At 53.7% G+C, this 27,652-nt stretch overlaps 1 protein-coding gene across 2 annotated transcripts in view; it reads right to left on the reverse strand.

Annotated features, from left to right (window-relative positions):
- Positions 1-2: 2 nt before the first annotated feature.
- SBNO2 (strawberry notch homolog 2) overlaps positions 3-27,652 on the reverse strand; it is a 41,080-nt gene continuing 13,430 nt past the window's right edge. The window contains exons 1-29 of one of the 2 annotated variants that reach the window (XM_065652550.1): positions 23,857-24,051; positions 20,550-20,714; positions 16,950-17,042; positions 16,650-16,746; positions 16,123-16,283; positions 15,547-15,680; positions 14,913-15,003; positions 13,609-13,752; positions 12,995-13,112; positions 12,480-12,585; positions 12,219-12,372; positions 11,644-11,820; positions 11,012-11,109; positions 8,759-8,841; positions 7,644-7,844; positions 6,981-7,156; positions 6,677-6,808; positions 6,293-6,428; positions 5,844-5,956; positions 5,274-5,345; positions 4,844-4,952; positions 4,566-4,640; positions 4,315-4,458; positions 4,026-4,120; positions 3,776-3,868; positions 3,442-3,573; positions 3,142-3,218; positions 2,815-3,005; positions 3-2,597 (exon numbers count right to left, since the gene is read on the reverse strand). In XM_065652550.1, the coding sequence (XP_065508622.1) occupies positions 2,011-2,597; positions 2,815-3,005; positions 3,142-3,218; positions 3,442-3,573; positions 3,776-3,868; positions 4,026-4,120; positions 4,315-4,458; positions 4,566-4,640; positions 4,844-4,952; positions 5,274-5,345; positions 5,844-5,956; positions 6,293-6,428; positions 6,677-6,808; positions 6,981-7,156; positions 7,644-7,844; positions 8,759-8,841; positions 11,012-11,109; positions 11,644-11,820; positions 12,219-12,372; positions 12,480-12,585; positions 12,995-13,112; positions 13,609-13,752; positions 14,913-15,003; positions 15,547-15,680; positions 16,123-16,283; positions 16,650-16,746; positions 16,950-17,042; positions 20,550-20,714; positions 23,857-23,901 (3,999 nt within the window). In that variant the 5' untranslated portion in view covers positions 23,902-24,051 and the 3' untranslated portion in view covers positions 3-2,010. Of the gene's footprint in view, positions 2,598-2,814; positions 3,006-3,141; positions 3,219-3,441; positions 3,574-3,775; positions 3,869-4,025; positions 4,121-4,314; positions 4,459-4,565; positions 4,641-4,843; positions 4,953-5,273; positions 5,346-5,843; positions 5,957-6,292; positions 6,429-6,676; positions 6,809-6,980; positions 7,157-7,643; positions 7,845-8,758; positions 8,842-11,011; positions 11,110-11,643; positions 11,821-12,218; positions 12,373-12,479; positions 12,586-12,994; positions 13,113-13,608; positions 13,753-14,912; positions 15,004-15,546; positions 15,681-16,122; positions 16,284-16,649; positions 16,747-16,949; positions 17,043-20,549; positions 20,715-23,856; positions 24,052-27,652 lie in introns of those variants that run through there. The other variant, XM_065652549.1, reaches the window with a different exon arrangement.

Raw genomic sequence — 27,652 nt, forward strand, 5'->3', positions numbered from 1 at the left:
ACATATATACATCTCAATTAATTATAAATACACATAGAAAAACAAAGGCAAACACCAAGCGGATTAAAAAGTGCTAAAAGGTGTAAGGGAAGAAAAAAAGAGACTCATTTAAAAATACATACAATCAGTAGGACAACTGCATAATAATTTAGTTAAAAGATACTGTTACATATTATTAACCCTGACAACAACACAGGATTGGGGCAGGGAAGGGTTTCCTCAAGGTGCTCTCTGTCTTCCCAGAGACCAGGGAGGGGGAATTGCATATATTTTAAAATCAACGTGGAAGCCGCCAGGTCAGGCCCCGGGTGACGGGAGAATTCGGCCTCGCTGTTCCTGAGTTTAAGCCTCTCTGAAATGGGTTTTCCCGGTGCCCTTTCCTCTCCTTGCTGAGAATTCGGCAAGTGCCGAAACGGGACCCGGGCGAAGCCGGGGGGGCTGGGACGTGTGTTAAATAGAGGAGGGTGAGGGGACGAGCTCGGTGGGGACAGGAAAAGGCTGTTGTGGCCCCTGAGGCCACGGGGACCCCCAGAGCAGAGCACAAAGCAGCAGCAGGACCCGGGGGGGACGTGGGGGCTCCCGTCTTTGGTGTTCGCTTTGAGGTAAGGAGGTTTCCTTGAAAAACTGCAGGAAAAGGGACCCCGAGCGCAGGGCTGGGGGAGGCAGGTGGTAGCTGGGGCGGGGGGGGGAGGACAAACCCCAAATGAATGGGGGGCCAGAGCAACCTCACAGCCTCACGCAGCTCCAGCATCCCCATGTACTGGGGATGCAGCTCCCAGCGCAGTGGACACTGACCCAAAGCCCTTCCCAATAGCAAACTGGGCCAGTCTCCGAGCCCGGGGGGGACATGGGGGGGTCAAGGCTCTCGGCCTGGAGGAGGGGGCTGCACTGGGCTCCGCAAAGCTCTGGCCGCCCTGAGACTGACCTGTCAGGGCTGGGGGACCCCAGAGTCCCCTCCCGGGCCAGCCAGGGAAGGTCTTGGTCCTCCCCTCGCAAACAGGGATTGCTCAAGGCAGAGACAGCAGCAGAGCAGGGCGGCTGGCGGAAGAGCTGCCGAGCTGCAGCGCTCCTGCCCGCCAGAGCCCTCCCGTTAAAGAGAGAAAACAAAAGAATTTCCCCGGGACCTGCCCAGGTGAGATGCTGCTGGGACAGGGACGGTGACAGTCAGGGCTGGAGGCCACCGCTGTCACAGGGAGCGAGCAGCTGGCCAGCCAGGGCAGCGCTCTGCAAAGCAGACGTTGCTCTTTGGTTGTGGGGGTGGATTTGCAGCGGGAGCAGATCCTGCGTGGCCCCTGGGAGCAGCTCTGGCCGCGCAGGGCTGGGGATCCACGCCCAGACCCCCGGCCTGTGGCCCAGCCAAGGACAATCCCACAGCACCGCAGCGGTGACACGGCCGGGGGACAGGCCACCCTGCGACAGTGAGACATTGGACAAAGCCCGGGCAGCCAGAGGAAACTCGTGAGGCTAAAGTGCAGGACAGGCTGAGGGGACACACGGCCCTTCTGCTCCGGGGAACGTCCCTGAGGTCCCGGGGCGGCTGAGATCTGACAAACTCATCACAAGCTCTCACCTCTGGGTCAGGGACCGGCACCCTGGTCACCAGGTCTTTCTGGGGACCAGACATGCCCTGGGCCAGCTCGGGGGCCACAGAGCTCAGGCTGGGGAAGGCACGACCCGCTGGGACACTCAGTAGTCTGCAGGGACAGCGGACGGGGGTCTCTCCTACGCGGGCACTGACCTTTGGGCAGGACTCAAACACAGCAGAGACTGTCAGTCCAGATCAGCTGAACCTGGCCGCACTCAACTCCCCCCAAGCGCATGTTATATACAAATCTATACATGCCTCACTGTATATTATATATAAATAAACTTTGCTTTAAGGAACTACAGGGTTTTCTTTTCTTCCCTCAAAACCAGAAAAGAGTCAGTCCAAGCCAGCAAAAAAGCCGGGGCTCTGCAGCTCTCACCTCTGCACCATGGGGCGCGGATCCTGAGCGTGCCCAGCTGCCTTCAGAAGTCGGAGAACGGCCCACTGAACTGGATCACACTCTGGCGCTCCTGGGGGAGCCCGTTCTCCTGGGGCCCCCCGTTAAATGGCCTTAGCATGTCCTCCAGGATCTCTCTAAAGTTGATGTTCCCATCCTGTTGGACAAAATCTTCCTGCGGCAGCTGCAGGGGCGTGGGGGGAGGCAGAGGCAGGTGTTCGTGCAGTGAGGAGCTGGCAGCCGCGCTCCCCTCCAGGACAGGAGGGTGGCTGAAGCCAAAGGGCAACCTGTGCTGCTGGTGCGGCTGCAGAACGGGCTCCAAGGGAAAGCCCAGCACATCGGGCTCGGGGTTCATCACCACGTCGGGAATGCTGTTGCTGGGAGGGCTGTAGGTCAAGTCCAGGATCTCGTCCCGGTGCAGGTTGGGCAGGGGGACCCTGGGTCCCGTCTGCGTCAGGTCCAGGGGCTGCGGCAAGATGTGCAGCGGCAGCGAGAACTGTGGACTCTGCTCCTGTGCCTGCACGAGCTGGTTGTGCTTTCGCTTCACGTTCTCGTCCATCTGCTTCAGCTCCTCCCGCACCTTCCGGACGCAGCTCTCGGGGATCTTTATCCCTAGGGGAGGAACGGGCATCAGTCCCCGCAGCACTGGGGGACACTGGGGGACACTGCGGCCCATTTGCCAAGCTGGGCTGCAGAGCTGGGGGACGGGACTGTAACCAGAGCCCAAGCAGCTCCAGGGAAGGGAATTCTAGCACGGGGCAGCTGCACCCCTTCTTCCTTCTCCTCAAGCATTCTGCTCCCCCCGTCCCCTTCCCAGCACTTCACCTACCGACTTGTTTCTTCTTCTCCTTGGTCTTGAGGCGCACGATCTGCAGGTAGCTGCTGTTGGTGACATCTGCCATGATGCTGGCGATGCGGCTCCAGACGCGCAGCAGGGCCCCGCACAGCATGTAGTAGTGCCGCAGGCGCGTGCCCTGGAAGCACTCCTTCCCCTCCTGCCGCAGCCGGCAGCTCCGGTTCCTTCGGGCCAAACAGGAGACAACAGCCGGTTCAGCACAGCGTCCCCGCGGCAGGACCATCCCCACCGTCACAGCCAGGGACCCCCAGCAGTGGCTCTGCCGGGGGAGGACAGGCCGGGGGGGTGCGGATGCCTCACCAGATGGCGTGGTTGCAATGCGTCAGGGAGAAGAGGTAACTGCTCTCCCAGTGCTCCTTGGCTTCCTCAGGCAGCACCTGCAGAAGGAACGGATGGCGCTGGAGATTTTCCGCTGCCCAACGTGCAGTTGAGACGTGAAATCCAGGGCTGGGAGTCGGGACACCCAGGTGCCACCAGCAGCTCTGCACAACCCACCACAGGGCTCCAAGGGGCTGCAGTGAATGTCCCTCCAAAGACACCCCTGCCTGGAGAAAGAGGCCTTTCCCTCTCCCCGCATGGACGGCCGCAGCCCCCACCTACCCGCCGGTACTTCTTCTGCAGACTGTCCAGGCTCTCAGGCTGGCTTTGCTTCCCAATATTTGGCTTGTAGAGGATGAAGTTCTTCCCTCGGCTCTGCTCTGCCAGCAGACACGTGTGTTTGCAGCCCCGCACCTGTTGGGGTAGAGCTGACGGTTACCATCACAGCCTCTCTTCCCCAAGCCTGTATTTCTCTGAACTAACCCCCTTCCTTCCAGGATGGAGGTTCTTGGAGGCACCTCCCAGCCCCCAGCAGCAGAAGATGGGACACAGACCCCTTACAGCCAGGGTGGACCTTCTGGAGTCACTCTCTGAGCTCAGATGGTCAGGGACTCACCTTGTTGGAGAGGTAGAACCCATCGAAGGATCCTGTCAGTTTGAGGGACTTCTCATAAGCTTCCTCCCACTTCAAGCCTCTGTCGACACTGATCTAAACAGAGACAGAGACAAACAGAAGGATTCTGTAACATCAGGAGGCAGGACAAGCGCATCAGTGTCTGTCTCATAAGAGGGAGGGACTCAGCAGCTCCCAGCCCCAGACTGGGAAGCACTGGAGAAGACTGGACTGCAGAGACAGCTGTGCTCACCTTATAGAACACGACCTGCCCGTCCTGCGGGTGCCCCGGGGTCAGGAAGACCTCCTTGCTCTCCTCGTAGATCTCATCCACTCCTGGGGCTAAGTCTGCAGGAGAAAAGCTGCTGTAAGGGACATCTTCCTGTGCCACCTCCTCTCCCCGCACGAGTCTCGCGGCCTGTGCTGCGTGGGGACACCGCGGTGCCCGAGACGGCTGTGGCACTGCCAGCAGGCAGCACGGGGAGGGGCAGAGAACTGCGGGGTGCAGCAGGGAGAGGTCTGGCCACCCCTCTTCTCCACACCTAGGATGCCCATGTCGTATTTGCCCTCCTTCTTGTCCTTTTCAATCAGATAGTCAAAGGTGTCAGAGAAATACTGGAAGAGCATGTTCTGCTTGTCCACCTCCAGGCCCAGGATGCGGTTCAGGAACTTGGTGATGGAGCAGTCTGCAAGAGAGTAATGGCTCAGGGATCGTGGGGCAAAACCCCCGACCGTGAGGCCCCCGCCTCTCCCATTTCCCCCCTCCCTCAGGCAGGAGAAGCCGGACACGTACCCTTCTCCACCGAGACAGTGCCGTACTTCATGTGGTGGCAGCAGATCCCCACGGAGATGAGCCCTTGCTTCATTTCTGGAATGGCAGAAAACAGCTTGTGCATTTGAGGGTCCAGGTTGCCCCCACAGCCCTGCGGGGCTGCTCTCCCTCCAGCTCTGCCCCACGTTTGTGGTGCTGTTCCCTCTCTCTCTGACCCTCTGCTCAGCTCTTTGAGCACCTCAAACCTGAGACTGACCCAGCAAGACACTAAGAAACCCCAGAGCTGGAAATGTTCTTACCCTGGAAGAACGCGGCCTCCCCTCTGTCATAGCTCTTGGGCACAGGAACCCTGTTCTCCGTCTGGCTGAGGATCGTGGACAGGACTCTGTCCAGTGCTTTAGCCCCGTACTGCAAAAGGAGACGAGAATCACACAGGGACAAACCTCCACCATGTCACGACACCGCAGCCACTGCAGAGAAAGCCACCGCCGCCAGGACAGCCACCATGTGTCCCCAGAGGAGCAGAGCACACAACCTGCTCCCCACCGGAGCACCGTCCTCAGCTGTACAACCTCAACGATTGTCCCGGTTCCACACACGGCACACGGGGCTGGGTGCTCAGGTAGATCCTGCCTGTAGATGCCAGCAACGATCTTCCCGGCTCTGGATCCCACTTGCCAACTGCTTCACCCCTCCCCGCTGAGCTGCCCCAGAACAGCCCCTCCTTACCTTGTTCTCAAAGTTGTACTTGCTGAGGTCTCGGGATTCGGTGGCCCGGCGGTCCCCGTGAGTTAAGGCACCCTAGGAAGGCAGAGCAAGGAAAATGTTCTTACTTTTAGCTGTTGCAGAACACCAGAGGAGGATGGCCAAAGGCACGTCTGGGAAGAGGCTGGGATAAGAACGTGCCGTGGGGAGGCAGCGTTCCTCTGGAATACTGAGACTTCCCCAAGGTATTCAGGGATTTATCGGAAGCAAAGAAAAATGAAACAGAGGCAAATTAATTATTCCATTAATTATTTCATCAGCTTTCTGGAAACAGATGGGTTCATGCTCCTGTAAAAGTGGGGGAATTCCAGCATCTGGAATTCGGTTCTGCTTCCCTGAAATCCCTCCTGACACCCTGGTTACATATTCTTCTTCCCTTCCCAAATCCCGGGATGCTGAAAGCCACCTACGTTCACAACCGTGACGCAATCCCCGCACCAGTTACACTGGCCACGCCAGCGGGAACACCGAAACGGGAGCTCTTCAGAGAGAACTGGAGCAGACAGATCAATCTCTTTGTTGCAGGGCACTTACTAGGCTCTCCAGCCGCTTTGCCACGATGGATGCAAACCTCCTCTCCCCAGCTAGCTCAGAGATCAGGAAGACATATTCTGGAGCAGAAACTTGGTTCGATCGGTGTGTTCGACCTACGGGAACATGGGAAGTGAAAGGAGAGGTTGGTACAGCCTGGCTGGAACTGGAAGGGAAGCTGAGCAAGTTACGAGCCAAAACAACTTTCCATCACACTGGTTTTCAAAGGAGATCGGTCTTTGGGGAAAGAGGACAGAGACACCATCACGTTCATCGCCCTGGTTTGAGTTAGGCTGTGCACTATTTCTTCTGAGCTCACGTACTGAGAGCTGTCCCTCCACACCCCAGAGCCTCCCCAGGGTAGAACAGAAACCCCCGGGCACCCCTGGCGTGTTTCATGGGGACACCGTTGACACCTAAGGAGACGGTGACCGAGAACACCCAGCCCTCACCGAACTGCTGTATGGCCCGGTCTGCGCTCCAGGGCAACTCCAGTGTCATGTGGACCCGGCGCTTCTGGTTCTTCACCCGTCTGTCAGCTTGGAGAGAGATCCCTGAGCTGGAGGCCTCGGAGATTATTGCTACAAGCTAAGGGAGAGAGACAACAGGTGAAAAGGGGACTGAGGTTCCCTGACATGTGCAAAAGTGCTTCAAAAAACAGCCCAAAGCACAAGTCCCCAGCACAGGAGGGGACCCAGGACTCCGTGTCACCTTCCAGCAGGTCAGACAGATAGAAACCCGCAGAGCCTCACTGGCACGGACACACAAAGGCCATTCCCGTTCCTCCCCCTCCTGTGCAGATGTTTGGAGGTTTCCTCAGCTCCAGCCCCACTCACCTTCTCCCCGTTCATGAACCGCTCCTTCTCCTTCAGGTTGACGTGGTCTATGGAGAGGCCCTGCTCCGCACGAGACTCGAACACGACGGAGCCGTCCGGTCTGCAAACCACCCGGCCCTTGCGCCCCGTCATCTGCACAGAGGAGAGGGGCCGTGAGCAAGGGCAGAGCAGCAACTCTGCTCAGAAAGTCACTTCTCAGCAGCTTTTTCTGGTTACAAGGAAGGAGAGGAAACCCCCTTCCAGCAGAAATCCCCTTTGCCAGCCCGTTTCCCCGCTGAAATCCACTCTTGGTTTTGGGGAGTACCTCAGCCACGTGATCCGGGCCCCCAAAGTGGTTGATCAGCTCATCCAAGGTATTGAGAGGTAGCTCTTTGCCCAGTGCTTTTACTTTTGCGAGGAGGTCCTGCTTCAACTTTTCCACATGTTCGAGTTCCCTCAGGCCGTGCATCTCTTTCTGGGAAGGCAGCATGTGAAAGTTACCTGGAACGAAAAACGCAAAAAGTTTAGAGTTACCTGGCGATTGCGAATCAAAAAAAAAAAAAGTCCCAAAGGGCTTCTGGGGACACCGTGTGACAAGCAGGCACCCTGACCTACAATAAATGCCCCTGAGCACGGACTGAGCTCCCTCTGTGTCTCCCTCGGTTTGGAGGGAGAGCAGCAGGCAGGGGAAATTCCTCCTGCTCCCTGATCACAGCGGGTTCATGTGAACCGGCCTCACACACCCAAGTCTGACCATCACAGGATAAAATCCAGGCAAGATGACAGGGCTGTCCCAAGCACAGAGCTGCCCCGTGCCAGGAAGACACCAAGGGAGTCTCCTCGCACCAGCTCCGAGGGTCAGGTCAGACCTGCTGCTGGCCCCGCTCCACCTGTACAGGGGGTGCCAGGCTCTACGGAACGAGGTGACCCCGGTTCCCAGCTCCCTGCAGCGAGAGGGAACCTCACCCCGCACTGCTGCTCCGCTTACTTCTGTCCTCGGCGGCGAAGCCGTTGTAGGTGTGCTCCACGAAGATCACGTCGTCCGTCTCAAACATGGACTCCGGGGAGGAGTTGAAGTCGCTGTCGAGCCCCACGTCGGACTCGGTGCTGCTGTCATCACTGATCTTGATGACACCCGCGGGGTCACACAGGCCCTTCAGGGCCTTGGCACAGCGGCCCCTCGGCTTCCCTGCAAGGGAGAGCAAGCGGCATCTCAGGAGAGTCCCCAGCCCGGCGCGTCAGTGCAGAACAGCAAGGGCCAGCTCAGAACGAGGAGGAGGAGAAATCATAAAATAGCTGAGGTTGCCCCAAATGAAAGGCTTGTCTTGGAAAGACAGAGCCTCTTGGGCAGGGTGGGGGGCAGCTGGGAAGGCAGGGAGAGGAAAAGAAAGGAAGAGAGAGAAAGGAAGAACAAGGCGATCTGTGCCAGGCTGCAGCCGGCCGCACGCAGCAGGACGGACGCGCAGCAGGACAGATACACGGCGGCTCCGAGCAGGGGAAGGAGCCCACGGGTCTGGTGCCTCCAGAGGGATGTGCAGGACACGGGCAGGTGCCACTGGCTGGGGACACTGTCCACTCCCAAGCTCAGAGATGTCCCTGCTACATGAGAGAGTTCACAAACCTCCCCCTTCCCCACATCCCGCTGGAGGAGAAACCCCAAAACTCTTCTTACCTGCAGCCACAGCCAATAATTTGTCAGGAAAGTGATTTTTTTTTTTTTTTTTTTCCCCAGGACACCTGCCGTGCTATAAGTCAGGGGTATTGCAGAACGCTCCCGGCTGCAGAGAGCTTCAGACACACAGCCAGGACTCGTCTGCATCTGCTCACCGGTCACAGTAAGAGAGCGGGGCAGAGCTACTGGGGCTACTGGAGGCGAGGACCTGCGCTGTGACCAGGACACGGCTCAGAGGGAGGGCAGGGTGAGTGACCAAGAGCTGCCGTCCTCCAGATGAGCGAGAGCGCCGGGAGGCGTGCGGGAGGGTGAACTGAAACCAGGGCAGGGGAGCAAGAAGCGTGAAGGAGGGAGAAGGGAAAAGGCAAAGAAAAGCCGAGTGGCCGGGGGAAGCAGCAAGGCAGGTGCTGGGCAGCAGAGTGTGCTCTTACGTTTTCTTTTAATGCCAGTTCCTTTTTCTCTCTTTCTTTTGGTTGAAGGAAAGTGCTTCTGAATTAGTGATAGAAAGACGCCTCTGAAAGTAAGATGCAAAGTTTATTCTAGCTACCAGGAACATCTGCCGGTTATCACGTAGCAATGTGCATTTGAGATCGCACCACATTTCACGACAGAAGGGTAAATCCTACTCCTCATGCGTGAGCGGCCAACCCGGCACAGCGTGGCTCTGCTGGCAGCTCCGACCAAGCGTGTCCCACCAAAGGCTCTGCCGCGGGAGCAGGGGCTGCGCCAGCACGTCCTCAGCCGCCACGCGAGCGTGCCGAGGGACACAAAGCACCGCGACGCCGGGAAAAATGCTGCTGCCGCGGCCTCCCCACGCTGCCACGGCACATGCCAAAGCTGCGAGACCTTTATACAGCAACTCAGAGGGAGTTTTAAATGGCAAACACTGCTGGGAAGCTGTTACATCACTGCTGAAAAGTCCAGTAAGTGCCAGGGGGCCCCTCTGGGTGTGCGGACGGCAGAGAGAACTGCCAGGCTGGGCAACGGGACGGGGGTTGCTGGTCCATGGAACAGAGAAAAGTGACAAAATGCGGGTGCGCAGTGGTTTCGGGTGAATGGTAAAAATCAGGAGAGGTGGAAAACAAATGTTTCTGTGGGCTGTTTTGCAAATAAAAGAGCAAATGCTTAAATGCTGATCGTGTTCAGTGAGGATGAACCCCAGTGCAATGAGAAGGCAGCACTGAATGAGCTCTGATTGGAGAAAAACAATCAAACACCACCACCAGTGAAAGCAGCAGCTGGGAGGTGTGGACATGACAACTCGACTGGGTGAGAAAAAGCAGCGTTGGGGAGCAGGGGGGGAGCTCAGAGACCCCCTGTGGCAATCACCCAGCACCAGAAAAGCCCTTCTGTCCTGTGCTGGGTTGACCCTGTGCTCAAAACGCAAATTCTCCCTCTCTGGACCGGAGCCTCCCTGCCATGGAACCGCGCTCCTTTTCCCGACACTCGCACTCCCCGTCTGCCCTGCAAACCAGCCTGCTTGGGCTGGCATCCACTCACTGAACAATCGTTTATTTTTAACCCCATTTCTCGGCATCTTATAAACGACTGCTTCTTCCCAGCACAATCCCCTCGAGAAATCCCCTGCGGTGCTGTCAGACCAGGACTCCATAGTCGGAGGCTCAGTAGATGCCAGGAGACAGATTTCTGGCCAATGCTGCTGAGCGAAGCGCTCTTGCCCTACGGCTGGGGACAGAGTCAAGCTCAAAGGGACCACGCAGCCTTTTAGACTCAGTTCCTCTGAGTTCTGTGACTCAGAAACCAACCCAAGAGACGAAACCAACTCGAGCAGTTGTTGGACTTGCCTTGCGTGCTCTCACCAAACTGGTATTTGTTTTCCAGGAATGGACTGGAGACAGCAGAGTGACACAGAACAACACAAACCCCCACCAACACGTGAGGAAAGCCTGGCCTAAACTGGACACACACCGTCTCTGGCATCTCCCGTTGCTTTCACTCACATTAAGTCACTCCAAAAGCGAACAGTAACAGCCCTGCCACCCGCAGAACGGAGGGGACGCAGCTCAACCCAATGTCCCAGGGGTTTGTCACCCATTGCGCAGGAACAGCCATGGGACGGGCTGGGACTCTGAACGCTGCAGAAATGAGGGGGAGCACGAGCCCCATTCCCTGCTGAAAGGGCAGCGGGAGTCCTGGCTTCTCTTCAGGACAACCCAGCCCTGCAGCTGGGGACAGAGGGGACACAGCAGGACGCTGCTCCTGCTGTGGACGCCTGCTGAAAGCCAACACCAGCAAATCTCAACGCCTCAGAGCACTCGGGCCGCGATGCCACTGTCATCCCAGCCTGGCACCACAGGAGATTCTCCTGCTCATCTCTGCATCCCCAGCAGCCCCGTTTTCCAGAGTCAGGCCCACGGAACCCCACCCGAGCTCACAGTCTGGCTCTCCGACACCTGCCCATTCCCTTCGGCGTGCAGAGAGTCAGGTCAGGCTGTTCATGCCCGTTTGGACCACAGGAAACTTCCAAACCCAAAATCCAGCTCCTAAAGCCAGGCTGAAGAAACAGCACCTCAAGGACTCAGCTCAGCGTCCTCTCTATTTACAGCTTGTGCAGGGCGAGGTGTTTATGGAACTCCATCCCACTGAGGAGTGGCCCCAGGGCAGGGCTGTCCCCTCCAGCCTCCGGTGCACCCCCCGCAGAAAAACAGGGATGTTTAACTCACTCTGCAGCAGAGACAAAACAATTTAGGTGCCCGTCGTTCTCGTCCAGGACTTCTCTGGTGCGAGCCTCCCCGGTGGACTGCAGGCCGATGACAATACACTGCAGGGAGACACGGGGACAGGACCACGCGTCGGGGAGGGGATGGCTGTGCCGCAGCCGGCGTTGCGGCAAACGGAGCTTGTACCCCACAGTCCCAGGGACCTTCCCCTTGGACCCTGAACCATATACATGCTGGGCCCATACCAGGGCTCCTGACAAAGAACCACCTCTCAGAACTTTCAGCATCCAAAACTCCGCCTCTGCTCACACCCCAGAGAGGATGACTCTGGTTAACTGACTTTACTAGGTAGTTTCTATCTAGAATTTCCAAATTGCATCCAGATGGATAAATGGACAGGACTGTGCTAGAGGTGACAGATCTCGTACCTTTTCTAGCTTGAACGTGACCCAAAACCCCCTTTCAGATCAGCGCACCCACATCTACCCTGAAGGACCAGCAGGTAAAGCCTCAGGAGACGAGGCCACGTGAACTCCTCAGCATCATTTACTGTCAATGTTGTCAGAAACCCCACAGTGCACTTCATTCTAGTTAATCCAGAAAGAAATTCAGCCTTAAGGAGGCTGCCACCGCACCTTGTCCTTGGCCAGCTCCTCCTTGGCCAGCTCCACGAGGCGCCGGACTTTAGCAGCAATGCAGAGGTACTTGAAGAAGCGCTGGTGAGCTGACCAGAACTGACCCCACAGGGATTTGCGGGACTCCAGGCCGATCCAGTCGGCCGCCTGCTGGAACACCATCAAGGCCTCTGCCCACTGCGGACAACACACGGAAAGGCTGAGTTCAGATCTTAGTTTTCATTTCGTTCCTGCTGTGCACGAGGTTATTAGAACAGCCCACGGTTTGATGATCTGATTTAACATTAGTATTTATGTCACTGTCTTAGGCTGAATGAACAGTCTGGTCATTGTCTCTGCATTTGCATGATGTTACAAGCTCTGGTTCGCAAATACAGAACTTTTAAATAGAAGCAAAAAGTATAAGATTATTTTTTTACATAAGCTGAGCACGTGTACCCCTTTTCTTCCTTACGAACAAGCTAAGTTTGTGCTCATGGCCATGTTCAGAGTCTTCAAACCCTCCCACACAAGAGGTGGCCGTGCCCGAAGCACAATGAAGCATCCGTGTCCCCGCCGCGGTGGCACCGGCTCACCAGCTTCGCTGCCTTGTCGTAGACAATCTTGTACTGCTGGTCCAGTGGGATCTCCTCAATTCGGAAGGTCACTCCCGTGAAGCTGAGCTGCCTGGCGATGTACATCCCACTGACCTTCATGTCCATGGCCACGATCTCCATCGCGCCCACGCCCCTGCAAGAGGACGAGCGCTGTGACAGAGGGCAAGGGACTCTGCAGAGCCCCAACAACGGCTGCCACAGAACGGGACACACAAAAAAGGGCCGCCGGACGTGACTTACCGCTTTTCGATTGCATGCAGGAACTCATCGAACGCTCTGAAAGGGGTGCCCTCCCCCCAGATCCCCAGGCGGCTCATGTAAATCATGTTTTTTGGCTCAGAGGCACCTGTTGGAACAGAATTCACTGTTAGCAAAACCACAGCAGTTGTGAATGGTTTCAACTCAAGTAAAATGAACTCTTAAGGGGACGTTCATCTGCCACAGTGCCTCAGGAGGCCCAAGGACCTTCCCAAACATTGCACGAAGTGGGCAACTACCATGACACAGCTGAACAGCTCGCCAGGAACAAGTTAAACTGGAGAGAAATGAGTCTGACCTGCCAAAAAGTCATGAGGAATGGCAGTGACGGGGCTTGGGGCAGATCGTGGCACCCTGGGCTCCGCTCTAGCACCGCAGCACCATTCGCCTCCTCTTGCATAAACGGGCGCTCTCGGCACACGTGCCCACATCTTGGGAGCATCCTTCAGATTACAGAGGTGACCGGGGACCTGCGGTGCCCACCCAGAGAACCTCACCTGTGGCACTGGCATAGACAACCCTCGCCCGAGGCAGCTTGTTCTGAAGGTCCAGCACTGCTTTGCCCATCTTAGTCGAGCTGGCGTTTTTGGCTTTGTGGCATTCATCAAACACAATCTGGAGGGGAATGTCAGTTAAGGAGAAAGGATCTGTTTTTGTCCTGAGGATGGGAGCAGACAGAAAACACAACCCCGCCTCCTCCAGCCAACAGAACAGCCAGTCCCAGTACGAGCAGGACTGACTCGCTCCCCACGCTGCGTGAAATCTGTTGGTTTTGCCTAATCCTCTGCTCTTCAGAGCGCAAAGTCATCTCCCTCTGCCTTCACTCCCAAGGTGTGTCTTCTCTTGTAACGCTGGGGGAGAAGAATCCTGAACTGGTTAACCCCAGCTGGGTTCTCTCCCCATCCCGTTAGCTGCAGCCTGCGGAGGAGAGCAGAGCTGGGGGCACGTGTGCTCACAGCGTTTCAATATCTGCTGGCACCAGGCTGCTCGGCACAGCTGCTCCCAGGGACTTCAGATGGCCCCAAGCTCTTTGTTCCTTGGTGAAGCGCAATCACAAACACGCAATTCTTCTCTCTCTCCAGCTGTTTGTTTGCTTCTTTTTAAAGGATACAACTCCATCAAAGTTTTCCCTGCACCAGTCCAAAATCTGTTTTAAGCGTGTTCTGTGCTGCCCGCCTGCCTGGCTTTCCCCGATCAGCGCAGAGTAAGTGGCAAAGAGGACTCCTTCTGAGGTAGCTGTGTCGCCGTATTTAATCTGCACAGAGAGGAAGAACAAGAGCACAGACGCTCGTGACGCTTGTCCCCATCCTCTGGCCACAATCGCTGCCGATGGCGCTGTGGCCGCGTGGGACACACTCTCCTGCCTCCGCCAACAAAACCCAGTCTGAGAGCAGGACAGACAAAAGTCTGTTGGTAGCCGACGTCTCCGGCACTTCTATTTGGCACTGAGATCTGGTGACGACAGGGACTTTAAACGCCTGGACAAGTGCCACTAGCCAATGTGTCAGCACATCTGGATGCCTGCAGTGAAATGTGGAGACCACACTAGGACTCCAGTTTTCTGGCCAATGGAGGTCACTTCTTTTTTTTTAAGCAACAGTTTAGAATGTTTAATTGTTTTGAACCCTCCCGTCATTTTAATCACTTCTAGATAGTAATTTTGTCTTTGAGCAGGTGAGATTGTTGCCTGTCTCCCTGCCACGGGGCCCACCTGTAATGAAATAAAAGGTAGGGGAAAAAACCCACGGTCCCAATCTGAAGAAAGTCCCATTTAAAGCCTTTTTGGTCTGAAAACAAACATCTCTTTCAGTCTCTTAATAGAGTGGATTCAGAGGTGTTGAACACATGTGGTTTCCATTGACTCTGCAGGAGCTGGTTGTTCAACAGCACTAACAACCAGAGGAGAGTGTGACTCGGCCAGCGGCGCGGCAGACGCAGCCTGGACCAGAGAGCAAAGCGCAGGCTACGAAGAACCCTGTCAGTGACCACCACACAACTGCTGCTCGTTTCTGTTGAGAAATTCTTCATCCCCATCACAGAGTAACTGGAAGAAAGTCTGGAAATTCTCTGATTCACTCAGCTGGGGGAAATGCCGTTCCCTCTGCGGGGTTGGCGAGAAAGGGTCAGGTCCTGCCACGCTTTGCACTCGCCTGGAGACGCTTCTCGCTCCCTGCGGGAAGCAGCTCTGTGCCCACAGCGCAGCTCTGCAGAGCATTAAAAATAGCCCAAGTGGGAATGGGAAGAGCGCACTGAGAGGAGGGAACGCAAGCAGCGAACACGAGCAGCTCGCTGCGCTGCCGCCCGCGCACCAGCAATGCGGAGGATGAGCCACCGCGGCTCCGCGGGCTCAGGCGGGTCCAGCTCGCCGCTGCTGCAGGCTGCTTTTCCCAAACGCCACGACAGCGTCTCTCCTACCTTATTCAGCGCGTGCACAGGAATGTGGGAGGCTTCGATGTCCTTCAGGTCTCGCTCAGCATCGTATTTGAGATCATTGGAGACGCTGAACCTGCAAAGCAAGGCGTGGGTCTGGTTATCTCCCAAGGAGACAGTCGGGGCACACACAGTGATTAACGGTCGGGGCACGCACAGTGATTAACGGCTCTGACTAAAGCACCGGTAGGTGTGTGAAACAGTCACCTCTCCGGCTGCCCACACACCTCAGCGCAGGATCCGGCAGCAGACTCCGGTCTGCCGCTCACAACACTTCTGCAGTAAAATCCCACACTCGGGGACTCGAGTCTGCAGCCGGGGAGTCCACGAATACCCCTGTGCCGACCGCAGAGAACGCGGGGATGGGCCCGACGCTGCGCTCCAAGCGGCACATAATCTGCTATTTCATAGTGACTCATTCTCCATCACTGCTGCAGGGGAAATATTGCCATTTCACAGGCAGCAAACAGGCAAAAAGAGGTGGAAACGACTTACCCAAGGCCACAGCATGAGTCAACTATAAAGCCAACATCAGCACTAAGGAATTCCTTACTCCCAGATCCAAACTGACTCCAAGGTCTTACGGGAAAAAGAGGAAAACAAAACAAAACAAACTTACCACAGAGCTTTTTTCCTCCCTTTCAGATAATTTTCAAAGATGATGCCCGCAACTGTCCTGCCCTTTCCAACTCCGGCACCGTCCCCAATGAGGAACCCAGCTCGCTGCCCATTGGGTAACAAAACTTCATGTTGCTGCAAAGTCAAGAATAGAACTGGGAATTAAACTAGATTCGCTTTTCTAACAGCTTTCATGTGAGCTTATAGAGACACCACTTAACCCTTTCACATATTCCATTGATGCAAGTGCATTTCCTGCTCAGATAAGTGATGGCAGGAACGGTCAAGTGTCACGGCCAAGCTCACAAGTGGCAAGTTTACAGAAAAGACCCCCAGGGCCCCAAAATGTAAAGAACTCCCCTCTGCAAATTCAAGGGTTCTTGCCTCTTTGGTAAAGAGGCCCCACAGAAGTTCCCCAGCTTCAAATAATCCTTTCAGAAGGCATTTAAAGGCCACACGTCAATGCTTTTGGGGTTTCTTCACCTATATTACAGGTTATTTTAAACCACAGCGGAGCATCTCTCCACACAAAGGGCAGTTTCTGTCTCGTGTAAGCCAGGCGGGCCAGGTGCCGTACCTGGCAGGCGTAAATGATGGCTTCGAGTTGCAGCGCCGAGAGGGAGCCCTTGTCGGCCACAGAGTGCGGCAAGGACAGGCTGTAAGTGACATCGGGCGGGGGGACACTGGACAGTGTGCTCGTCTCAACCACGAGGTCAGGGTGGTGCTTCCCGATCTTGGCTAAACGACAACACAGAAAAGAGAGAGCTCGAGATCTTGGCTCCCACCTGGAGAGCTCGCGTGAGCAGCCTGCTGCCCTCTGCTCGGCAACGGGACAGACGAGCCCGACGCCCGCTCTTCATTCTCCTGTTCCAGAAACGAGTCGTGCCCCCAAATGCAAGCAACAGAAAAGTGCTCTGTTAAATAAGCGTAGCAATGACATAGGATCAGTACACTGGCAAAGGTCTTCTAGAAAGTCACGAGTTTGGGATGTGCCATGGCAGAGACCATACACTGCTTGCAGGAAAATGAGGGAGCAGTTAATTGGGTTGGTCCACAGTGATGTTAACAGAATTTCCCATAGCCGTGTGACGGCAGGACACTCACACTTTGAGGGTATATATTCTGCATAGGTCTCCGTTTGCCCCAACTCTTCTGTTTCTTCCTCCTCACCTTCATCCTCCTCCTCTGCAGGAGCCTGAGACTGAAAAGTAACACAGCATTGACCAACCGTTCACGTTCTCACTGAACTCTGGACACAGGCAGTGCTACACGGTGCCAGAAACAACCACCTAACCCACCCTTCTGCAAATTCACAAACCCTTCAAATACAGTTCATCTCATTTATAGGCTACAGCAACAGCAGGAAAAGCATCTGCCTGGTCCTGCTGAAGCCGCCATTCTCACCTGGTAGCTGATGAGAAGTGGGGTGTTGGGGACAGCAGGAACGTGGTCATTGGAACTCTTGAGGCCAGTGAACGATCTGCTGGGCGAGAACAGCTGGAACAGAAAGGGTGCAGGTGAGGAAGCAGCCGTGACCTCGGCCCTCCAAGCCCAACAAGTAGAAAACATGACAACGGTAAAGACTCTTCTGCTCTGTACTCAGATCTGACACTCTGATGATGTCTGTCAGCTTTAATACTTTCTGTTTGTGATTGAAAAGCCCTGGGAAATAACTCTGACAACTAAGAAATCTTGCAAAACAGCATCACTTTGGGGACCAGAAGGGGAGACTGGAGTACAGATGAGGAGATCCAAACGGGGGCGAGGGGACAGACTGAACAAAACTGCAACCAAAACCCACCACTGGGAAAGGACTGAGCGTTAAATCAGAACACTAACACTTCACATCTTCTTACAAGCTGCCCTTGAGGCAAGCGTTTACTTCACCATTTTGCAATTTTGCTTTTAGCATTAAAACCCCTGCTCAAAACAATCAGGTAACTGCACCAGAACACAACCCGGGGGTCAGCGCCCACGGATAGCTGTCCTGGGGTGAAGGACCCCCCACTCCTGCGGAGACCAGACCTGGGACAGAGAGCAGGGCCCCGGCGCCCCAAACCGCCCCGAGACGGGGCAGGTCAGGCTGCCAAAGTGGTTGCCCAGGTCTCTCCAGGCACCGATCGCGGTGTCACCGTTCACGGTGTCACCGTTCACGGTGGCTTCAGAGCACCCAGCCCGCTGCACCCCACAGAGCTCCAGCGACTCTCCCAGCTGGGACGGCACAGCCGGGAGATCCTTTGTCTGAACCCACACAAGCAAAATCGCGCTGGAATTTCCCGACAGCGAGCGAGGTCAAGCCAGCAGCTTGTGGCATCCAAAGTAATCAGCAGCTCCAGAAGCAGCACCGCTTCAAGTTTATAGCCTGCGAAGAGTGCCAGACTTGCTGAGACCCATGCTCCACCAGCAGAAGTGAAAGATGGGAAGTTCTTAAGCATAAACACTCCGATTATTTCCTTTTTTTCAAAATTAAAAAAAAAAAAAAGAGAAAGAAAAAAACACCCTCCATTACTGGAAGCCTGAGTCAGAATTACCAGAAGGAAGCTGGATGGAAGAGCTATTTTCAGTGCCAACAAATCTGGAGAGCAGGTGAAACATCTCCACCTACAAATCTGAGCTCCGTATAAAAGTTTCTTCTTGGGCAAGAGAAAGGCCCAGAGCGGCTGGCACGGCAGGACACGCTGCTCCTGGTTCCAGCACCAGAATGGTAACGCAGGTTTGTGTTTGCATCACCTCGGAGCACAAACCCCGCTGCCCCGAGTCGTTTCACCTCGGCTTCACCTGGGCTGCTCTAACTAACACAGCGCTGAGAATTCTTAAAGTGCTCAGAATGAGTGAGACAGAAAAAAAAAGGAGACACACCAGCAGCTCACAAAAATTCTAGCTACGGGCTTCAGAGGCAGGGCTTTGCTCGCCAGGCTTAAAAACCCTGTAAACCTGTGAGATGGTTGTGGGAAAACACAACAGATTACGTGGACTATTTTTAAAAGGTATTTCACACCTTCATTACACATGAAGTAAGTGTGTTTTGTCTGCTAACTCCTGCAAATGTTTAACTGTGTAGTAGCTATTCCCTTCGTGCCCATTCCTGAAACAAAAGACGGAGACAACATGTTATATACGTTGAATTTCTGTATGGCAAACAGCTCCCTGTGCCCACCCCGCTCCTCTTCAGTCCCAACTCTCCACCTAAAGCCTGAGATGGGGGTTTCTCTGTGAGTTTGACGCATTCAGCATCGCGCAGCCTACCTGGGACGCTTTTCTCCAATCTTGCTCTGTTCCCCCTTCTACAACCATTTCCCCAGTGCCAGCTGAGAGAAAGAAGGGGGAAAGCCAAAATACAGATTTTCCCACTTCGTATCTTCAAATTGCGCCATGACAGAGGACAGTTCCTTAGTGACTGCTCTGCCTACTCAACAGCCAAAATTCCTGAAATTTTTTTTGAAAATTATGGCAGTGTAATGATGTGGGGTGGGACAGGCAAAGGTTATCTAAACTGCTCGTATATTGGTGCAGGATATGAGCAAAGTCTCCGTCCTGTACTGGATGTTACAGCAAGGAACCTTTTCTTTGGCACTGCCTTGAGATTTTGCAACAAATCATTTGTTTGTCTCCTTTAGCAACAACAAAAAAAAGCACATTTGAAATTCAGGTAGTAAAGGAGTTGCCAATCATGAGGCAATCTGACAATCCATCTACCTGCCTTCCTGTGAGTTACCACCTCCCGTGCAATCTCCTGGCTGGGATGTACTGAACTGATACCTCAGCAGGAAATGTCAAACTCCGTAAAGACAAGAAAAAAATAAAGCAAGCCCCCAGCCACCTCTGTATTCAGAAAACACAGATAAGACAACATTTAAAATAGCCAGAGATTCTTTTCTAAAGGAAGTAGTTTATAAATGGAATTCCAAGGAGTTAATTAGCCTTATCTGCAGGACAACAAGGGGCGAGGACGTGAAGAGCAACACGCAGAGACCGGAGACACTGCTCCGCTGCGGTTGGACAAGTTACTCTCACACTTATGTGACACATTTTTGCTTCTCACTTGCATTCTTCACCCTGGATTTAGAACAACCCTTCCCAGCAAGTTTTTTGCTGTATACTCCACAGATAGGAAGCCACAAGGTTTTTTAGGCATGGAGTATCTAGACTAGAGTCCACATGTTTAGAAACAGGGCAGTACAGAACTATTTTTGCAGTGATTTAGGCTACTATGTAAAAAAAAAACACCAATAAAAATGTAGTGCTTGGCATTTGCTGTGAGCACGGAGAGCTGGGGATGCAGCAGCTGTGTGCACCAGTTCCACCAGCACGCGGAGCCAGCCCCTGCCCGCGGTGACGATACCTGGCGGTGCCATCAGGAGTAACCAGCCCCAGCAGAGCAGGGAACGCAGCTGCAGGAGCCTGGTAACAACGCCCAGACCCGCGTGCCGCTACGGGACTGCGGGAGATCGCGCGCCCAGGAAGGCTCAGAGATGTCAAAGCTTGCAGGGACTTGGACTCACAAAGTAAACACACATGGTTAGACTTCCATTGAGACAGAGCTCGGTTTTTAGTCATTGTTACTAAAATATTTGCCGCAGAGAATAAACAAATGGTGGTGGCTGCTGCTGGGGACAGTTAATGATCTACGGCACTGTGTTTTTCCTGAGTCACTCTCTTCAGCACCCCTGAGCACCCTGGCGAGGCCACTCGGGACCTGCTGAGTGTCTGAGGGACACACGTTCCTCGTGATGCACCCACCCGCCCCAGAGCCAGAGTGGGTGCCATCCCTGCACTCTGAGGGAGCGACGGGTTCCTGAGGGTGTCGGGATCCTCTCCTGCTTCCAGGAGACTAAAGTACGTGTGATCACTTCATCCCTTCCCTCCTCAAGTGAAGGTGGTCATAGTGAAATAACATCATCACAGTGAAACTTCACCCCGTAGGGAATTGGGTTGGATTCTTAAATCCTTGGTGAACCCACCACGGGATGAAGCCTGAGGTTATTTATTGTCTGCAGCCCGTACCTCTATCTGGTTCTGCTGCGGCGTGTTTACATCCCATAGCGTTGGCACGTGGTTCAGGCTGTCGGCGGGCAAGAAGTCCTTGGGATCCGCGATGTCAGAGAGGGAATCCGCAGGGGAGGAGAAGAGAGAGTTGTTGTTGGAGAGCTCATCGAGGTATGAAGAGTCCTGCAATGGAAACCACCGCAGTGAGATGATGTGGGATGAGGAGACCAGGGAGCTCCTTTCTCACCCCTACTCAGCCAGGAAGTTTTAATTTCTTCCTATTAAATGAGCAGCTCCGTTACTTCATGCTCCACGAAACTTAGAAATTAACTTGTAAATTAGGATAAGTTCTAAGCAGCTGTTTTAAAAATCTCCGTTTCTTGAAAACATAGGAAAAAAACACTGACCGGACAGAAACGCCAATGCACGTTCAAGACTAACTCAGACTGTACATCTCCACAAGCGGGAGTGGAAAAAAGAGGAGCGTCGAACAAGACATCAGCCACCTGCACTTTGTATGCGATTAAAAACACTGCTGAGGGCTGAAAATCTTCAGCCCAGCACCCAAAGGACTCAAGGATTTCAGTCACGCACAGAAGCCCTCAGAGTACCAGCTACACCCAGTAACGACACGGCTGTTTAATCGCAATCGATAACAGCCATAGCTGGAGGCTTCGGAAAGAATCGGTCTGCTCACGCCAGGTTCTGCACAAACAGGGCTGGGGGAGCAGGGGAAGGTCTGTGCTGAGCTGGTTTACCATTGTTTTATTTTGTGCCAACCCAGTGATGATGTTGGTTTGAGTCATGCGGATTTGAGCTCAGAAAGAGCCTTCGGTCCCCTCCCTACCATCAATTCTTTGTCTGGCTGTTCGGATTGCGGGTGGCAAGAGCCGACAGCCGGACAGCACTTCTAACTGTACGCCCTGTACTCTGGCACAGACCGCGGCGCCTTCCACATCGCCTCTGCTCTCCCTCCACATCAAATACCACTCTCAAACTTTTCCAAAGCAGAAAAGCTTTGCTGTTTGCTGCAGAAACGCCAAGCTGCAGCACACAGGTCCTGCCGGAGCCGTGCCGCGGTGCCGGCGGAATCCGCATGCAGACCAACTCGCCTTTCCCGGTGCCCCACGGGCCAACACAAACCCGTTTTGTGGCTCTTCCCGGGGTGGGTTGTCAGCACACAGGAGCTCGAGCCCTCCACGATGCCAGATAACTCGACAGGGCGATAACGCTGCGGCGCGGCTGCCAGGAGAGCCGCAGGGTCTGAGACGAGCAGAAACCGCTGCTCATTTCCAGTCAAGGGCCAATTTCCTACTACAAGGCAGAAACGCAGCCAAAGATTTTTAAAAGTCACTTAGCCCTGCCTGACATAAAATCCCGGACAGCTGAGCCTGCCTGCGCTGGTCCTGAGGGCTCCAGGCCAAGGGTTGGGGCGGGCTCCCCCTTGATCGCTCTCAAAATTATGGCTTCACAGTGTTTAAAAGCATCGGGACATGTTCCCTTCACCTTCTTCGCAGACATGTCTTGTCTGGCAGCCGAGAAGACGGTGGCTGCGGCACAGCCGGTGATGGCTCCAGGGAGCCCGTCCGCTCGCTGTGTTACGGGGCATCAGTCACAAAATTCCAGAGCCTCCCATTTGTCTTACCTAATTACACCACCTAAAGAGCAGGAAAACTGGTAAGGTGCAAAATCCCCCGCCCTGAAGAGCTCCCAGGGCAACCCCAGTGAATGAGACTTGCTCACACACAAAATGCAGTGTAATTGTTTCGTCCAAGGCCACAGTGACAGCTGCAACTTGTGTCATTATGAACTGTGCCTTAACTAATTACTCTACCGGTTTATGGGGAGCAAACAGGAGCAGCTACCCCGGTCTCCTCAAGGGAAAGGAAGGATCGTCACCCAAAGCATCGGCTCACGGGATAACAGAGCGAGCGAAAGGGCCCCAAAGCCACCGCCGGAGCCGCTGACAGCGGTGACAGCCGATCCAGCCAGAACAGACTCGCGGCCAAACGGTGCCGAGCGCCTGACGCACAAACAGGAGCGAGAATGAGATGAAGGTGGCGGGGGTAGAAGAGGCGGCCCAAGAACCACGAGGAGGAGGCTGGAGATGCAGGACAGCGAGGCCACCGCTGAACCCAGAACTTCATCAGTGGGCCAGCGCTGTGGGTCTTACCAGAACATTCTGGTTTTTACATTGAGGTTGAAATAACATCAATGTACTAGGACAGGAGATAAAGGATCACAAATCATTGTCTGGTGTTTGTATCAGAAGATGCTCTAGTGAGTGACTTGATAAATCAATGATAATCATTTGGTGGAATTCTAAACTGTGAGCGCAAATGAATGGCCAGTTGATGCGGCTATGGCACACGGTTTCTATCAGTATCCCAAAGCAGAAAAGTTACCAAACGCAAGAATTAACTCCCTAGAAAAGACCAGAAAAATATCAGGGTAAAACAAGCCAAACAACTCTTTCTTCCAGCCACTGGCAACAGCTCCGTTCCTTCAATCAAAACAAAGTCTTTGGTAAAAATAATGGAAGAACAGGTGAAGTCTAAATACAGAAGGAATATGCAACCAAAAATACTTTTGGCCATCAATATAAATGGTTTATTTGCTCGCAATCCAGACACAGGGGAAACAAATACTCCTCTGCACAGCAGCTATCCATTACTCCGCTACACAGCACACAGCTGGTAGGGGGTTAAAAAAAAAAAAAATATATATATATATATACACACAGAGACACATACAAACATATGTACACAACAAAGCTACACTGCCAGACAAGAAAGATTTGGTGTCTCAAAAATCACATATGAATCAAATGAGGTTTCAGCAAAGGCAGAACCAAGAATTAACAGCTGCAATGTGAGCAGCCACTGAAAGAGAAGCTTTTGGCTGCCAAAACCCAAACTCTTTCTAAATATGGGGCAATAAATTCTCAGTCTTAAGGGTTCAGTGCTCTGGCTGGCAAGTGTTTCCCCTTGCTTTTCTGTACCCAGCATCTGGTTTACAAATGAAACTCCTGAAAGCCATTACAACTCCACAAGCACACCGATCAATGCTCCACACAGCTCCTCTTCCTCCAAGCTCGCAGTTACTGACCAACTTCCAACCGACAGGAACAGCCTCCGAGCACCGCGCGTTTCAGCAAAATACAAATCACGTCAATGTGCTCCCGTGTGGGGAGTCACAGCCCCTGACCCTCATCTGTCACCGCAAAAACGCTGGGGACACACCGGCCCGGGGGAGCAGCCAGAGCTGCCCCTGCAAACAAACCCCCTGGGAACTCCAAGGAGGAAAAAAAAAAACCAGGCATTACCTTGTAGAGAGATGGGAACTTTAGCCAGAACTGCATCTGGGACATTTTAAACCAGCATTCAATTTGCTGTCGGCAGAGCAGGAGGTGGGTGAAGCAGCGAGGCGAGATTTTTCAGTATATAATGGAGAAAGGTCTTCATTCATGACCGCGACGGCAGCGCCGGCCAGGGAGAGAGCTCAGCAAGGGCTTTTCAAAATGAACATGCAGGAGCAAGGAGTGCAAATGGAGGAGAGAGGCCAGGCATCCAGCGCGGCGTCCCGAGCCCGGGGAGATTTGCATAGAGCGTTTAGTCACAAGGAGAGAGCTCGTACTTCCTCTAAGCACAGGGCTGACTTTCAGGAAATGATGCCTGCTTGGTAAGTCAGTGAAATTACTGGCAATGCGATGAGAATTACTGTATGTGGTGTAATTCAACCACAGATCCACTGTAAACAAAGCCGCGCTCGGCGGCCGGACGCGGGGCAGGAGCGGCTCCCCTGGGCTCGCACCCCCCCAGCCAAAGAAAACTCCAGTTTCCCCCAGAAAATCCTGCTCTGGGGCTGCGGGTTCCCACCCTCCCGGCTTCGGGAGCTCAGATGAAGTGATAAAACTGAAAAAGATGATGAAAAAGTATTCACAGCTCCCCCCCAAGAGCCATGTGCTTGCTTTTGTCTTCAGTACCTGCCCCACCCCGAATATTGCAATTAGAAAATAAAAAGGAGTAGCCGGGTTTTAACTTTTTCTAGATCTCTGTGATTCTTCTGTGCCCAGGAACATTGCCTTCTGTTTCCAAGACCTTCCCTTTTGAGTTATTTAACAGTTTTGTTAACAGAAACAAGCAACGCTCGCGGTGGGGAAGGGAGCAAGGCACATTCCACGTCCCGCGGAGGCTGCGGCTGCAGCGACCCGAGCAGAACGTTGTGCAGGAACCGCGGTGAAAACGAAGCGTTTGGTTTCTGTGGGCAGCTGGGTTGGGGTGGAGAAAGGCAGCGGGTTTTCACTGCCGCTTTTATCTGAATTCGATTGTATTTCATCAGCTGGTAGTGCCCTGGAGCTTGGGATAGGTGCTTTAACAATACGTTTGAAGTAAAGAGACTAAACAAATGTCTTAATTACTGACTTGCTGGTGACTACCTTACTGTGTGACCTTGATCAAACCACCCAGTCTTGCCTAAGACTACCAAAGTCTTGCTATTTCTGCAGCCTTCAAAAAGCAGGTGGTTTATTTCCTCTTCCGTTTCTGTGCAAAATGCAGGCAACCAAACTGGACTGCCAAAAGGCAGCAAGCCGTACGACATTGTTATAGATAACCAGGAACGCTAAATTGATTTTGCAAGACCACAGTAATATAATCACAGGAGATAAGATAACCCGCTGAGAAACCACCACCTGAGTTCTAAGGGCCCAGCCCCGGGGAGCAGACATGCCACAGCGTCTCTGCTCGCCACAATTAATTAATGAACACGCGCGCTGACAGACAGGGCCAGGAAAGCAGAATTATTTCCAGCATTCGCACTGACTTACCGTCTTCCAGCAAAACCTAAAACGTTCCACCCAGCTGGTTACTGCGTTGGGCAACCTTCAGCACCTCATCGCTGACCTACCGGGCAGTTTCCTGCGCCGGTTCTTGAAAGCACGAGCTGAATTTCTAGGAATGCAGAGATACAAATCGATCCGGAACAACACACCTGCGCAGGACAGGACCTGGCAGCTCCTCATCCTCACACAACCGAAGTGCTCAGGACTAAATTTCCTGAAATACTTTGATGTCAAAAGACGGGGTTTTCAGACGTGGCCAAGGACACTCTGGGATCAGCTCCCGACCCGGTGACACTCATGGAAAAAGCCACCAGGCCCTGCACACCTGTGCCAGGTCGCAGCAAAGGGTCTTGGAAAAACGAGCCTAAGAGCAGCTAAAGGGTGGCCGGGAGCCACGTCACCCAGTGGATCAGCTCACGGTGCGTTATCTGACGTGCCATCACCCGCACGCGGCGCCGCGGCGAGGCAGGAGCCGTCACCACCACCACGACACCGCCGTACTTACTGTAACCCGGGCAGATGAGCTGCTATAATCACACCCTTCATTTTCCTACACCCAGGCCTGGAGTAAGCGTTAGGCAGCTCAGCGGAAGTGTTTCTAAAGTGTAATTAAGTCAAGAAAAACCCCGGCCCTGGAGCGCAAAGACAAAGACATGAGTACGTAAAGCAACTTGGTCGCAAAACGCTTCAGAGGCACCAGAGCCAGTTAATTGTCTTCAAATTGATTTTAATATCTGCATTCCCTGTGGATGTAATTCCAGGACAGCAATAGGAAGTTCCAGGACGTTTCTTATTCCAGGAAACTCTTCATTTCAGTCGGAACCAAGTCTTTCATGTAATTTAATAACTGTTACATTGATTTCTCTTAAATCACCACAGCTCTGTGCATTGAAGCACTTGTAAAAATTAATACTTTTCTTTAAGAACAGGTTAATTCCCCCCTGCTTTTTTAACAAGAAAGATGAATAGGAGATTGCAAGGGGCTGGTGGCAGAAAGAGGGCTGGTTTATGATTAACACGTGCGGTCAAGAGCCCCCGTACAGCACGAGCAGATCAAACACGCTGTAACTGCATCTTTACAGCGTTACGGCAAATGACTCTGCCCGAGAGCAGCCAATTCCTCCCGCAGGCTCAATGCGTCCAGACCGACCTCCTTCCTCCAGCCCAAATTGTACAAAGGGCCCCGAGCTCCCTGGATAAGCCACAGGGAGCAAGTGAAGCGAAGCACAGGGAAACAAGGACTGTCAGAAACAGGCAGGATCGGTTTAGACAACAAAAGGAAGGAGGAAATGGGCAGAGTCGTGTGCTGTAAGTAATTCTAAACAGGATAGAACAGTGAATAAAGAAAAACCTGTGGTGGTGAAGAGCAACAAGGGTTTCAGGGATGGGTTTGCACCTCTGGACCAGGCTGCTCGGCTTTCCTGGGGCTCTGGCCGCAGCTCAGCACAGCTCCAAGAACTTAAAACCTCCTGGGGTCAGGGCTTTGTTGTGGCAATGAACAGCTCTGCCCATCAGTGACACAAGCCACATCGGTATGGCAAAAACGCCTTTTCAGCAGAATCGCCGCACAAGCCCTGGATTCCAGCAGCACCTGAGGCTGGAGGAAGAGCCAGGAGAAAGTGAGGAAATAGAAAACGTGAGGGAAACCAAAACCTGCCTCCCTCCACGACCTGGATTTCTGAGGACGTGGTGCAGTCCGTACACTTTTTACATACGGGGACGACACCACAGGGTCTGGGAGAGACTTCGGCTTAAGAGAACAACTCCCAAGATCAAGAAATGCTATCAGACCCAAGTATGGCCTCATAGGACTATTTTCTAAACCTCAGTTTAGGCCACTTGTTTATATAAAGAATACCAACAGACCGGCAAAGATGAATCACCCAATGGCAAGCCAAAAACCAAAAATATTGTGCAGGAAACAAGTTCGAGCTCACATTAGGCTGCCCTGACCATGCACATGAAGCACCTTTTCCAGCGAGGCCGCTGCGATACACACGGAAATCGCTCTTCACCAGACCCCAGCGGTGAGTGATTCAAGTACAAAGACGTTCCCAGAGTAATGAAGAAATGCGGCGACTCCCGCTCAGGGCAACCTCAGGCCAGCAAAGCCCTGATAAAGCTCTGCAGGTCCTGCTGAAGAGCTCCGAGACTAAACAAGGAGAGAAAACGGAGCAAACAGCAGCGCTGGAGAACGTGGCCGCCTTCCCACCCTTCAAACCCTCGGGTGCCCCAAACCCTCAGGCAGGTGAATGATCCTCCAATCCTCACCACCAAC

This window comes from Caloenas nicobarica, chromosome 27 (assembly GCF_036013445.1).
Source record: "Caloenas nicobarica isolate bCalNic1 chromosome 27, bCalNic1.hap1, whole genome shotgun sequence".
Lineage (NCBI taxonomy): Eukaryota > Metazoa > Chordata > Aves > Columbiformes > Columbidae > Caloenas > Caloenas nicobarica.